Below are 12,906 nucleotides of genomic sequence, written 5' to 3' on the forward strand. Positions count from 1 at the left end.
GTTTTTAAAACAATTTTCTTTATCTTTGTCTTTTAGTTTGCTGATTTCTGCTGAAATTTTACTATTTTAGTATCTCTATATTTCTTTTGGATTTATTCTGTACTCTTTCTAATTTCTAAGCTGGGCACTTAATTCCTAGTGGGTTTGCCTTGTTGAGATTTTAGTCCCCTTAAGTTCGCGTAGTTGGGTCTGGAAGGATTCCAGCAGAGTTTTTGACCCAGAAAGGATCAGTGGTGAAGACATGCTCCTTCTCTTGCTGTCTCTAGCCCCTCCCACAGAGGACCTGCACAGGTGGTTGTCTGAGGGGCAGTTTTTCCTGTGGCTGTCTCAAACATGTGCTCAATATTTCGGTGTGCTCTTGGCTTAATTGGTCATCATTCTTTTTCTTCTAGCACTATTTTGTCAGATCAAAGGACTGTGAACGTGTGGTGCTACTAGAATTTACAGAGAATATAACCCCTTGTGCTTCAGATTAGGAATGTACGGAAATGAGGTGGTATTGTCTAAAGTCACACTATAGTTTAGGAACAGAGTGAAACCTAGATCACGAGGCTTTATAGCCTCCACCGAGCCAAGCGCTCCTCAACGCAGAAGAGTGTTTATTTTACAAAGTAGCAAGGTCACCTGCAGGAGCTTGTTCAAATATAATCAACATATATGGCCACTTCTTGTGATTCCAGAAAATGCAGCTGCGGGAAAGTGTGACATTAACAGTTAAGCTATGAAACTTGCTTGCCCTGCGAGTGCTGCGTCTTTTGTTTTGCTGGCCATCGTTGATTCCATGTTTATTTGTTCTGGTTGTGTGCCAAGGATTTATCCTGCAGCGTTTCGGCATGAACTTAAGTCTCACCTCGTGTATTTTTCTTTCTAGCTTGAGACTTCTGAGAAGTAGAATGGCTTGAGGAAGGGAACTAGGGATGAGATCAGGGGTTGAATAAACAAACAACCATTTCTCTTGAACTTTGTGGCACAGACCCAGCATTGTTTCTTACAATGCAACAGCTGACAATATTTATATTTCTGAAGAAAAATAAAATGAGTACTTAGAAATGACATATCCTGCACGTGCATTTTAAAGGAAAGAAGTGACATTTATTTTAATTCTGCTGAGGCCTCTTTTGTATCCCTTCTGGGCTCTTAATAATTCTTTTTGAAGACATGTCCTAGATGAATTGGCTTGTATGGGGAAGAGGTCTCCCCACAACTCCTGGTTCCTAATAACTTCAAGAGAGGTGTTGCACAAGTCCTAAACATTCTGGGTTGGAAGCCAAGCGTTGGGTGGCTGTGTTGCTTTTGCAGCTGTTGTTTAAATTAGAAACATTCTTCCTTCTCAACAGAAAGTTTACAGAGATCCAGATTTTTTTAAAGGCTTTTTATAGCCTATAACTTCCAAAAGAAGTGTTAACCTCAGCTTGCTTGATTCCAAATGAATGGAGTACAACAAAATTCAGATTAGACACCTGTACCTTTCAACACTTCTGTAATGAGAAGCAATCAATCTTGATATTGTTATATTAAGATGAAGTATACCATGAATTTGAATTTTATGTTGTTACTTTAAGTAAATATCTCCTTCATTCTCCTTTCACGTCTTTGGGTATTTTTAAAATTTATTTTAAATATTCAGATATTTAAAAAATCTAAGTATGTAAATCCTGGCCGTGTCTGGTAGTTGAACAAACAGATTATAGGCAGTTCATCTAGGTTTTGATGTGGTAAAAATGAACCCAAGCCTCCTAAGCATGGATTTAGAAGTTTAGTCCCACCACTGGTCCTACTACACACACAGAGCAGGGCACATAGGCGCTTCAAGAGACTCTTTCACTGGGCTTCCACATTGTATAGCCGTACAGCACACCAGATTTTGGATTCCAGTTGAAGGCTATGAGAAAGTTGTTTCACAAGACACTATCCCAAAGAACTCAACTTTTAATGTACCAGTGGTACTGACCATCTGCATGAGGAAATTTCCAGATGCTGCATGCTGCTTTGGGACTGTTGTGGTCTTCCCTAATCCTCAGTTTTCTATCCAGGTTTTAACTTTCATTCAGTACTGTTTTCTTCCCATCTTTGATATTGATCCTATGGATTCTTCCTGAAGCATCTTCTCTTTTAGCTCTCATAACTCCTAAGGATAACACTTAATTACAAAGCTCGTAATATAAACAGAAAAGAAGTGAATAGCACAAAGCCCTGGTTTCAAAAAGCAAAAATAAAAATGCATGAAAACAAGTCCCAATATCTCCTCATACTTTGAAAAAAGATGTAGAGCAAAAAAACAGACACTTTTGTGTTCCTAAAACTGAGTTTGGGATACAAGGTAACTGAATTTGAAAGTACAGATTTTAGAGTCAGACAGATGTGGGCTCTAGACTCAGCTGTGGCCCATTTTATCCCTGTGACCTTGAGTGAGTTACTTACTTCCCCTTTAAGAATCTCTGTTTCCTTATCTGCAAAATGGAAACAGTAATATTGCCTGCTACCAGTTTTGTTATCAACATCAAACAGGAGAACAAAAGTAAAGCTGTTAGCACAGAGCCTGACGCGCAGTAAAGGCTCAGCAGATGGTGGAATGTGCTATTTTGTTGTACACGTTAGTAGAAAATTTGTGCAATGGTGTGGCATGGTTTTCACTTTGGGCAATTGCCTTTGGGACTAAAGTTCTTCTAAAATGAATGGATTGGACCAAAAGCAGCCTCTTAAGAACCCCTTCCAGCTTGCTAATTACCTCTGGAATAGGATTGATAGATTGACTTACGATCTGAAAAGGTCATTTCATCTAGGCTTCCTATGAAGCAACAGAACCAAGTCCCAAATTCCAGAATGGCAGAGGGATTAGGGAGTAGGTGAGGAAATGGGGAAGGAATTTCTCGTGGCAAAGGTCCCTTTTTTGAAGGAATGAAATATGAAGCCCTAGGAACCTCCTGACAAGGAGTGAGACAGCCATATCTAATATTGCAAATACACGTTTGGGTAGGAATTAAGCAAGAAACAGAGACAATAGTTTATTAATATCAATCAGTTCATTCAGTCAATGGATGAATGAGTGAATGAGCCCAACCTGCTTAATTAAAATACTTATTTTCAATATCTGTGATATCCTATTTCATTCTATGAAATGAATAATTCAAAGTGGCTGAGGGGCTGGCTCCGTGCGCCAAGTGGTTAAGTTCGAGCACTCGGCTGCGGCAGCCCAGGGTTCGGATCCTGGGCGCAGACATGGCACCGCTCGTCAGGCCACGTTGAAGCAGCATCCCACATCCCACAACTAGAAGGACCAGCAACTAAAGTATGCAACTGTGTACAGTGGGGGTTTGGGGAGAAAAAGCAGGAAAAAAAAAGTGGCTGAAAATGCTTTAGGCCAAACTAGAATTGGAAAACCTTTACCTCTTATAGTTCTAGGTAGGTGGAAGCAAAATGGTGCAAACTGAGTCATTCTGAGGAGCAAGGCATTGTATGGAATATGGAACATCACTACTTATTTTTTTATGTCTTCTCTCAAAATTAAGGACAAAAGGAAATGGGTACCTTTCTACTTATGTAGGCAAATGAAAAAAAGTGAAATTTCGACCACATCTACAAATACTCATTGCTCAAGTATGAAACACACCTCCATGTTCATGATGGAGAAATTAACAGTCAACTCTTAGACTGTGTCCCAGCCGTGACCTCTGAATTGTCTTAGCAATGAGTGAACAGAGGATGACACTACAGTACAGGGGGAAATGACTAATAGGAACACATAATATTGTTGGAACTAGAACGCATCTGGCTACCTCCAGTGACAATCCAAAATATCATGTTTGTACAGGGTCCAGGGATCAGGAGAAACTTTTATGATTTTGTAAATGTCGGTGTTTCATTTTTCTCTAAGGTACTTCTCAGATCAGAAGGTCAGGGAACCTCAGAAATTCCATGTCCCCTGTTGTACCCAATTTTTTATGAATTTTGTGCCTTCTTATGTGTGAGTCTTCGTTCCAAAATAGTATCCACAACAATTTTAGATGTTTATGTTTTTGCCTTTTCAGATCTCAAGTTGGAGATTTTTCAGGTCATAATATGAAAATGCTGCTGAGTTTGCTCCTCATGATAATTTGTTCCCATGTTTCTGTGAACCAAGATTCTGGTAAGGAAAAAAAAAGTAGAAAGGATTATTTTCCTTAATTTTTATTATAGAAAATAGGTAACATATGAGTTTGACCTACTTCAAAATTAAGAATTTTGTTTTGCTTTGTTTTGATTTTCATGGTGGTAAGGGTGGGAGTGATAGCTCAATTTCTTTTTGATGTCACCCTGTGTTCTTTTGAAGATCATTTGTTTCTGGACCTTATCCTTCGTTAACAATAGAAAGATACGAGAGCTGTTATTTTGTCCTCAGTTTCAACCCTATTTAGGTCTTCTGGGAGGTTGCATGAAAATTCTCTCTCTTAATATTAGGTTCAGGCCTGGAAAATTTGGAATGTCTCTTCTTAATTTGTTTGAGCCAAAACACTGTCTTGGTTAAGCATCCAGGTTTTGCTTCACTTTAAACTGTTTGTCTGCTTATCGTAAAGAAAGCACTTTTATCCTGAAGAGAAAGCTCTATAGTTGTCCACTGTCTGTCAGCAATCTGTGTCCAGTGGACTTGGAGTCAAAATCCAGACCTACCCTTCGCTGCCTCTACCACTTCTTAAATAATTGGCTCTTATACTGGTTACTTCATGTCCAGGGCCACCTATGTTGGCTTTTACAGCTTTCTCAAGGACTCTGACCTTGGAAGCAAGTTTTCTGAAGAGAGAAACTAGACTTTGCTCTGAAAACACCTTCCTTTGAGGTCTCTCTAGGCCTGATATTGAGCTTTTCAAAGAGAGGCAACACTTTTCCCCCAATTGTCCCTGATTTACACATGGCTATGGGCCTTATCAGAACCTGAATCTACCTCATGTACCAGTGTCTACATTTTCTTTGTCCACACAAGATGTGAGGGTTTAGCTGTGAATGTAAAGGCCACTTTTGGTCACAAGTCAAGCCATCCAGCAGGGCTCACCTGACAGTCCTTGTAGGCGTCCCAGTCTTCTATGGAGGAAGACGTTGATTCACACTCACTGACTTCTTCCCCTGAGATACTGCAGGCTAAATGATCATCAAAGGAATCTCGAACTGGTTGAAATTAGATTATTTAGAAGATAAGAAGGAATGATTTTATCCACTACTCCTTGATCAGACTGCTATAAAGAGAATTAAATAACACGCAGGGTTACCAAAACTGGCTTCCTAGCACTCGTAGATAGGAAAAGATTGAAGTTATTTTAATTTAATTTGAATCATAACCATTGCATATCTCATAACCATTGCAGATATCAGAATCTCAGAGTGAGGAGGGACCTTAGGTATTTTCTAGTTGAATCTACTCATTTTAAAGGTGAGGAAACTGAGGCCCAAGTATATTGGGTGACTTGACAGAGCTGGTAGAGTTAGCTGATAACAGAGTCAGGATTTCCATTACTTGTTCAATTACCCTGTATTTTCTTAAACATACACCATCCAGACATTTCCCTCCCTTTCCTGGATAAGAAATGGATCTTATACCAAAGTGGTGAGAGCTCTGAATTCAAACCAGCAGGCCACCAATAAGTGACATTTTCTGCTTGAACCCAGTGATTGTCTGTCACATAAAAATGTAATTCTACATACCTAGCACTGAACCTAGCATTGAATGGAGCCTTAAAATTCAGCAAAGTATTGTATTCCTCTATAAAAATTGTATTTTTAATAGAAACTAAAACTATAATCCCTTTCCTAGCTTAAGGTATATGGTTTCTATCATATGTGAGAATAAATTTAAAATGCTCACTCATATAATTCATCCATTATAATGCTCACTTGTGATTCATCAAAACATATTATAAATAACTATAAAATAGATTAAGGCAATCCCATATTTCTATGACTTTTAGCTATTTTTAAACTTCAATTTGATGCCTTATAATACATAACTAATATGTTGTAATCAGATCACTCGTTGTTTTGCTTAAAAGGAAATCACAATGAAAGATAATCTTTCAGATTTCTCCATTCAAACAAATTTGAAACAGTTGGATTCTCAATTAAAAATTTTATCCTTTTATTATAAATTGAGTTCAAATTCGGAAAACAAACAAAAAGACACAGGGGGAAATTATGCACTAAGGGGATAAAAATCCAGGATGTTACTTCTCTAAGTTTACCTATTTCTGATTAACTAATTCCTTGCAAAGGTGATGCTTAATTTTGTGATCAGTTCAGATGAGAGGGTATATAAAAGAATCGGCCCAAGAAATAATATTTCTTTTCTTGAGAGAGTGTGTAATTTTAGGTTGTTGTTTTCGGTTTATTGGAAAGGTATTAAAAATACGAATAGAAGAGGAAAGTAAGTTTTTCCTCATGGTTGGCATTAAACATGGTGGTGAATTTCTAAAGTCTTTGCTTTGTTTTTATGTTTGTTTGTCGGTTTGAAGGCCCTGAGTACGCAGATTTGGTGTTTCTGGTGGACAGCTCTGATCACCTGGGGACTAAGTCCTTCCCTCTTGTGAAGATATTCATCACCAAACTGATCAGCAGTCTCCCCATAGAGGCCAACAAATACCGCGTGGCCCTGGCTCAGTACAGTGACAAGTTCCACAGTGAATTCCAGCTGGGCACCTTCAAGAGCAGGAACCCCATGCTGAACCACCTCAGGAAGAATGTCAGCTTCACTGGTGGCTCCCTGCGGATAGGAAATGCCCTCCAGGAGGCTCACAGAACCTATTTCTCTGGACATGCAAACAGTAGAGACAAAAAACAGTTCCCCCCGATTTTGGTGGTCCTGGCTTCAGCTGAGTCTGAGGATGACGTGGAAGAGGCTTCCAAGGCCCTGCGGAGAGACGGGGTGAGGATCATCTCCGTGGGGGTGCAGAAAGCTTCTGAGGAGAACCTGAAGGCTATGGCCACGGCTCAGTTTCATTTCAACCTTCGGACGGTCAGAGACCTCAGCATGTTTTCCCAAAACATGACGCAGATCATCAAGGATGCGGCTCAGTACAAGGACGGAGCGGTCAATGATATTCTTGTAGAAGGTAGGCTTAACGATGATGATGAAATGCTTTTGAAAAATCAACATGGGGAAAGGCTTGAAACTCCGTGAACATCTCTTTCCCCAAAAGCCAGGCTGCATTTTCAGATGTTAAATATCCATGTGTTCAAAAGGGCCCAATGATTGCAGCCATTTTAAATCCAGTGAACTCCACAAGCATTGGTTTGCCATGTTGCACTTATCCATCTTACACATCACTTACAGGCTTCTTAGAATTCAGGGATGCCTTCTCCCTGCCACCCAGCTTACTTCAGAGCTATCTCCCTGGACTTTAGTTGCTATGTAGTTATATTACAGTTAATTTAAAAGGTAAATTTGTTCCTAAAGAAATCCTTGACCTCTGAAGCCACATAATGTGATCACAGGATGTTAATGCTAGAAACAACTTCACGTAGTCCAAACCCCCTATTCTGCAGAGAGGAACTTGCAGGCATCCTTAGAGGTGATGTGGCCTGGCCCAGGGCCAGCTGCAGTTTGAAGTCAGAGCTGGGTCAGGTCTCTCGATTCCCAGGCCCACGTCGTTTCAGCCCCACGCTGCCTCTCTTTCTGCTGTTCTGTTTTAAATTAGCTTCCCTGTGTTCTGCACCATCTCCAAACCGCTGTCTTGGTCTGTCCCTTGTACTATTCTGTTAACTAAGAAGAAGGGCCAAGAGTTTATGAAAATCATTCAAATGAGGGGCAGCAGTGAACTAGTAAAAACAATTTGCTCAAAGTGTACAAGTCAAAATAGGTAACATATGAAACGCGCATTATTTCTGGTTCAGTTTGAATGACATGACGTTTATAATTGTCTGTTGATGATAGAGAATGCTTTTCTTCTGGTAACCTATGAAAATATGAATCCTATTATTCTAGCATCTCTCCCAAATAAAATAATGGAAAATGCAATTACTATTCCGTTAGCATCCCTTAGGAATATTTGAAGTATAGTTGCTTATTTTAACAGAGATGATGCTTAAATGATGTTAATGTGATAGCAGCAGCTGCTATTCATTGAGTGCTTCTTATGTACCAGGCCCCGTGTTGAGCACATTATCTCATTTAATCCCCATAACAACTCTATGAGACAAATGGTACTATCTTCATTTTACAAGTGAGGAAATTGAAGCTGGGAGTTTACCTAAGATCCAATATTTGAACCAGGACCCTCTGATCTCTGCCTCATAATCATTTTGTAGACCTCCTTCCTTCTTTAAGTGCATAACCAAGCTCTGGTAGCGTTCTTCATGCCCTCTAATGCTGAGCAGAGATGCTGAACCTCCAGCTAAAATTGTGCTTGTTCATCCCTTGCCCTCACAGTTTGCCAAGGCCCTTCTGTGGCAGATGTTGTGTTCCTGTTGGATGTGTCGCTCAATGGCAGCCAGGAGAACTTTGACTATCTTAAAGAATTCCTAGAAGAAAGTGTATCTGCTCTTGACATAAAGGAAAATTGCATGAGAGTTGGCCTTGTGGCCTTCAGCAATGAGACAAAGGTGATAAATTCACTGAGCAGGGGCATAAATAAGTCAGAGGTTCTCCAGGAGATACAGAACCTCTCTCCCCAGGCTGGGAACGCCTACACTGGAGCTGCCATCCGAAAGATCAGGAAGGAAGTTTTCAGTGCCCAGAATGGCAGTCGGAAGAATCAAGGGGTGCCCCAGATTGCTGTGCTGGTGACCCACAGACCATCGGAAGACAACGTGACCAAGGCGGCCGTCAACCTCCGGCGCCAGGGGGTGACCATCTTCACCATGGGCATAGAGGGGGCCAGCGACACCCAGCTGGAAAAGATAGCATCTCACCCCGCCGAGCAGTATGTCTCCAAACTGAAAAGCTTCTCTGAGCTGGCCGCTCACAACCAGACGTTTCTGAAGAAGCTACGGAACCAAATAACACACACAGTCTCTGTCTTCTCTGAACGGACAGAAACGCTCAAATCCGGTAAAGTGTTTTGCTGAGAGAAGGATTATTGAGACCCTTTTTCTCTTTTCTTGTCTTTCAGGTATTTAGGTACAAAAGGGATTGGTGGGCTATGATGTGTGTTGGGAGAATAAGTTTCTAGTTTTTTACGTTAGCTTGAGCATATGAAGTGTAGGTTGAAGGAGAATAAAAGCCATTGAGGTGTTGGATGAGGAGAAGGGATTTCCCTTTTTATTTCCTCTTTCGTGCAGCTTTAATTGGATTCTACGATACTTATAAACACCCCAGAATACCATCCTTTGTTATTTTTCTCCCTTCACTTCTTTCTTTCTTTCCTTTACCTCTCATGTTTGCCTGCTTTTTCCTTTCTTTCTTTTTATACTTTTCTCTCCTTTCTCTTCTTCCATCATCTTCAAATTCCGATTTAGAGAATAAATAGGAAGCATGATTTGGATTGAGGACCAAGTAATTAATTTGTTGTGTAGTACCATCTAGTATCTGAGTTTAGAGAGACAGAGAGCAATGTGTTTTATATATTTCATATACACACGTGTATGCTATTGAATATTTTATGTATGTGTATACATAGACATATATACATTCTTCAACAAATATTTATACCATGTTTACTATAAAAGTATCATTGTCCTACACAAATGAGGCTACTGACAATACCTCTAGTTTTGTTAATTGACCAGGAGTGGATGAGGAGTAAATAATTTGTTCAAAATTTCAGGAAAGAGAACTCATTTATCCACAAGCCCAGTTAAACACCTTCTCTATTTCACAACACACCACTTGACCTTGTGCTGAGCAGTTTATTCACTAATGAGAGAAGTGACTTGTAAAAAGCATCTTCAAGTTTTCTTTCTTAGCCTTTTATTGTATCCAGATCTACCCTGACTCACAGCAGAGAATGATCCAAATAGTCTTAAACTGTCAGAAGCAATTCATTTGGCCCAACTGATGCAAAGATTTCCTCATTTTAAACTGGCAGACCATGTCTTTTAAGCCTGGAAGCTGTTTCCTATTTTTCTGTCTGAAGAGGCTCGTCTTTTTTATTCTTTCTATCTGCTTCCATTTCTTCTTCACATTTGCCCCAGTGCCACACTCAACTTTTTGTTTCCATTTTAGGTTGTGTAGACACTGAAGAAGCAGACATCTACCTGCTCATCGATGGCTCCGGGAGCACCCAGGCCACAGACTTCCACGAAATGAAGACCTTCCTGTCGGAGCTCGTAGGGATGTTCAACATCGCTCCCCAGAAGGTGCGATTTGGGGCCGTTCAGTACGCCGACAGCTGGGACTTGGAATTTGAGATCAATAAATACTCTAACAAGCACGATTTGGGAAAGGCCATTGAGAACATCAGGCAGATGGGAGGGAATACAAACACTGGAGCGGCCTTGAACTTCACACTGGGGCTGTTGCAAAAAGCAAAGAAGGAGCGCGGAAACAAAGTGCCATGTCATCTTGTTGTCCTGACGAATGGTGTGTCCAAGGATAGCATTGTGGAGCCCGCGAACAGACTGAGAGAAGAGCTCATCCACGTTTATGCCATCGGAGTCAGGGAGGCCAACCAGACACAACTGCGAGAAATCGCAGGCGAGGAAAAGAGGATGTACTATGTTCATGACTTTGACGCTTTGAAAGACATAAGAAACCAAGTGGTGCAAGAAATCTGTGCTCAAGAAGGTAGGAGAAATGGTGGCTTTACCTTTTGACTTCAGCGGACAAATTGCCTTCCTGCAATATTTGATATTGCTGGTTTAGAGAAACAAGATAAATTTCCAAGTTGAGATTTGTGAACCTGTGTAACTATGTTTGTTCTCCAGAACAAAACTAAGGGCCGATTATAGTATTGCTCTAGTTAATATGTGAAGATAATATTAAAGATATATGGAGGCATTCTCCCAAATAAGTATTAATTAGCTTCCTCCCACAAATCCCCACTAGGATAGATATGTGATTAGACACTGCATGTGTAATACAGTCAACAATTTCAGATTACAAGGAGTGCTTCAGGTTTACTTAAATTACTTTTTTAGGGGCCAGCCCCATCGCTGAGTGGTTAAGTTCATGCACTCTGCTTCAGCAGCCCAGGGTTTCTCCAGTTCGGATCCTGGGCACAGACATGGTACCACTCATCAAGCCATGTTGAAGCGGTGTCCCACATACCACAAACAGAGGGACCTACAACTGGAATATACAACTATGTAGTGGGGGGCTTTGGGAAGAAGAAGAAAAAAAAACGATCGGCAACAGTTGTTAGCTCAGGTGCCAATCTTTAAATTACCTTTTTGTAAAACTTTTATGAAATCTTGTAGAGCTAGATCAGTAGTATTCAACCAGGGATGATGTTGCCCCCTCAGGGGACACTTGGCAATGTCTAGAGACATTTTTGGTTGTTATAACTGGGGAAGTACTACTGGCATCTAACAGGTAGAAGTGAGGGATGCTGCTAAACATCCTATAGTATCCTACAGTGCATGGACTGCCCTCCACAATGAAAGTTATCTCGTCCAAAATGTCAGTAGTGCCGAGGTTGAGAAACCCTGAGTTATATATTAAAGCAAATTACTAAATAACAGATAGAATAGTCTCACTTTCTTTGTCTTCAATGCTTTATTTACCTGCTAACAATCCTTACCAAGCACACACTTAACATCAGTATAGAATTATTCGTGTTTTGGATTTCCCTGTCCACTCGTTTTTACACAAAACCAACTTGAATAAACATCTCACTTTCTCCCGTGCAGCCTGCAAAGAGATGAAAGCTGACATCATGTTTCTGGTGGACAGTTCTGGCAGTATAGGTCCTGAAAACTTCAGCAAAATGAAAATATTTATGAAAAATCTGGTGAGCAAATCTCAGATTGGGGCAGATCGGGTGCAAATCGGTGTAGTCCAGTTCAGTCACGTCAATAAGGAAGAGTTTCAGCTCAACAGATACATGTCCCAAAGTGAAATTTCAGACGCGATAGACCGAATGGCTCACATTGGAGAAACCACGTTGACTGGTCATGCCCTGACCTTTGTGTCTCAGTACTTCAGCCCTGCCAAGGGGGCCCGGCCAAACGTCAGGAAGTTTCTCATCCTCATCACAGATGGTGAAGCTCAGGACATAGTCAAGGACCCAGCAGTAGCACTTCGGCAAGAAGGCATAATCATCTATTCTGTGGGGGTGTTTGGCTCCAACGTCACCCAGCTGGAGGAGATCAGCGGGAGGCCGGAGATGGTTTTTTATGTTGAGAATTTTGACATTCTACAGCACATTGAAGATGATCTTGTTTTTGGAATATGCAGCCCCCGTGAAGGTAGGCATGGGCATATCCACTAAGGAGACTATCCAAACACCACATGTCCATGTTAATCATTATTTCTTGAATTAAGTAGACTACTATTTGAATATTGTAAACATTTTGTTTAATTGAAATGTTTATCCTAGTGGCTTTTGAACTGAATACAAAATGCAACTTTCTTCCACAGAAGGTTGAATTAGACAGTAAGGAACAATTTTGACCCACCAAGATTCTTTCCCTTTTGTAGATAAAGAGTACTAGGGTGATGAATCTTCTATTTAAGAAAAGTAGTATCATACCAAGTCTTAGGTCTGGTTCCCGAGAAACAGAAGCTGAGTCAGGGGTTCTTGTGGAAGTCATTTATTGAGGAGGTGTTTCCAGAAGGGGGAAAGGAAGGCAGGACAGGGCATGGGTAGGAGCTAGGCGAGGATGTGGTCTCAGCTGGAGTCTAGCTTCAGCCAAATCCCAGGGGGAACTCTAGAGCATGAAGTACATCAGAGTTGGTTCCTCCTTGAGGCCAGGGGCCCAGCCTCATATAACCTGAGTCCCTGGGCTCCATGTGGGCTGCTGAGGCAGGCAGTAGAGGGGCATAACCTCCTGGGCAAGGTGGCCCCC

At 40.9% G+C, this 12,906-nt stretch overlaps 1 protein-coding gene across 1 annotated transcript in view; it reads left to right on the top strand.

The window, feature by feature from the left end:
• The window catches only part of COL6A6 (collagen type VI alpha 6 chain), a 143,211-nt gene that overhangs the window by 32,833 nt on the left and 97,472 nt on the right, over positions 1-12,906 (top strand). The window contains exons 2-6 of the mRNA XM_046646636.1: positions 4,029-4,126; positions 6,477-7,073; positions 8,390-9,010; positions 10,124-10,684; positions 11,749-12,306. Of these exons, the coding sequence (XP_046502592.1) occupies positions 4,060-4,126; positions 6,477-7,073; positions 8,390-9,010; positions 10,124-10,684; positions 11,749-12,306 (2,404 nt within the window). The 5' untranslated portion in view covers positions 4,029-4,059. The remainder of the gene's footprint in view (positions 1-4,028; positions 4,127-6,476; positions 7,074-8,389; positions 9,011-10,123; positions 10,685-11,748; positions 12,307-12,906) is intronic.

The sequence above is a fragment of the Equus quagga genome, chromosome 1, assembly GCF_021613505.1.
Source record: "Equus quagga isolate Etosha38 chromosome 1, UCLA_HA_Equagga_1.0, whole genome shotgun sequence".
NCBI classification, from domain to species: domain Eukaryota; kingdom Metazoa; phylum Chordata; class Mammalia; order Perissodactyla; family Equidae; genus Equus; species Equus quagga.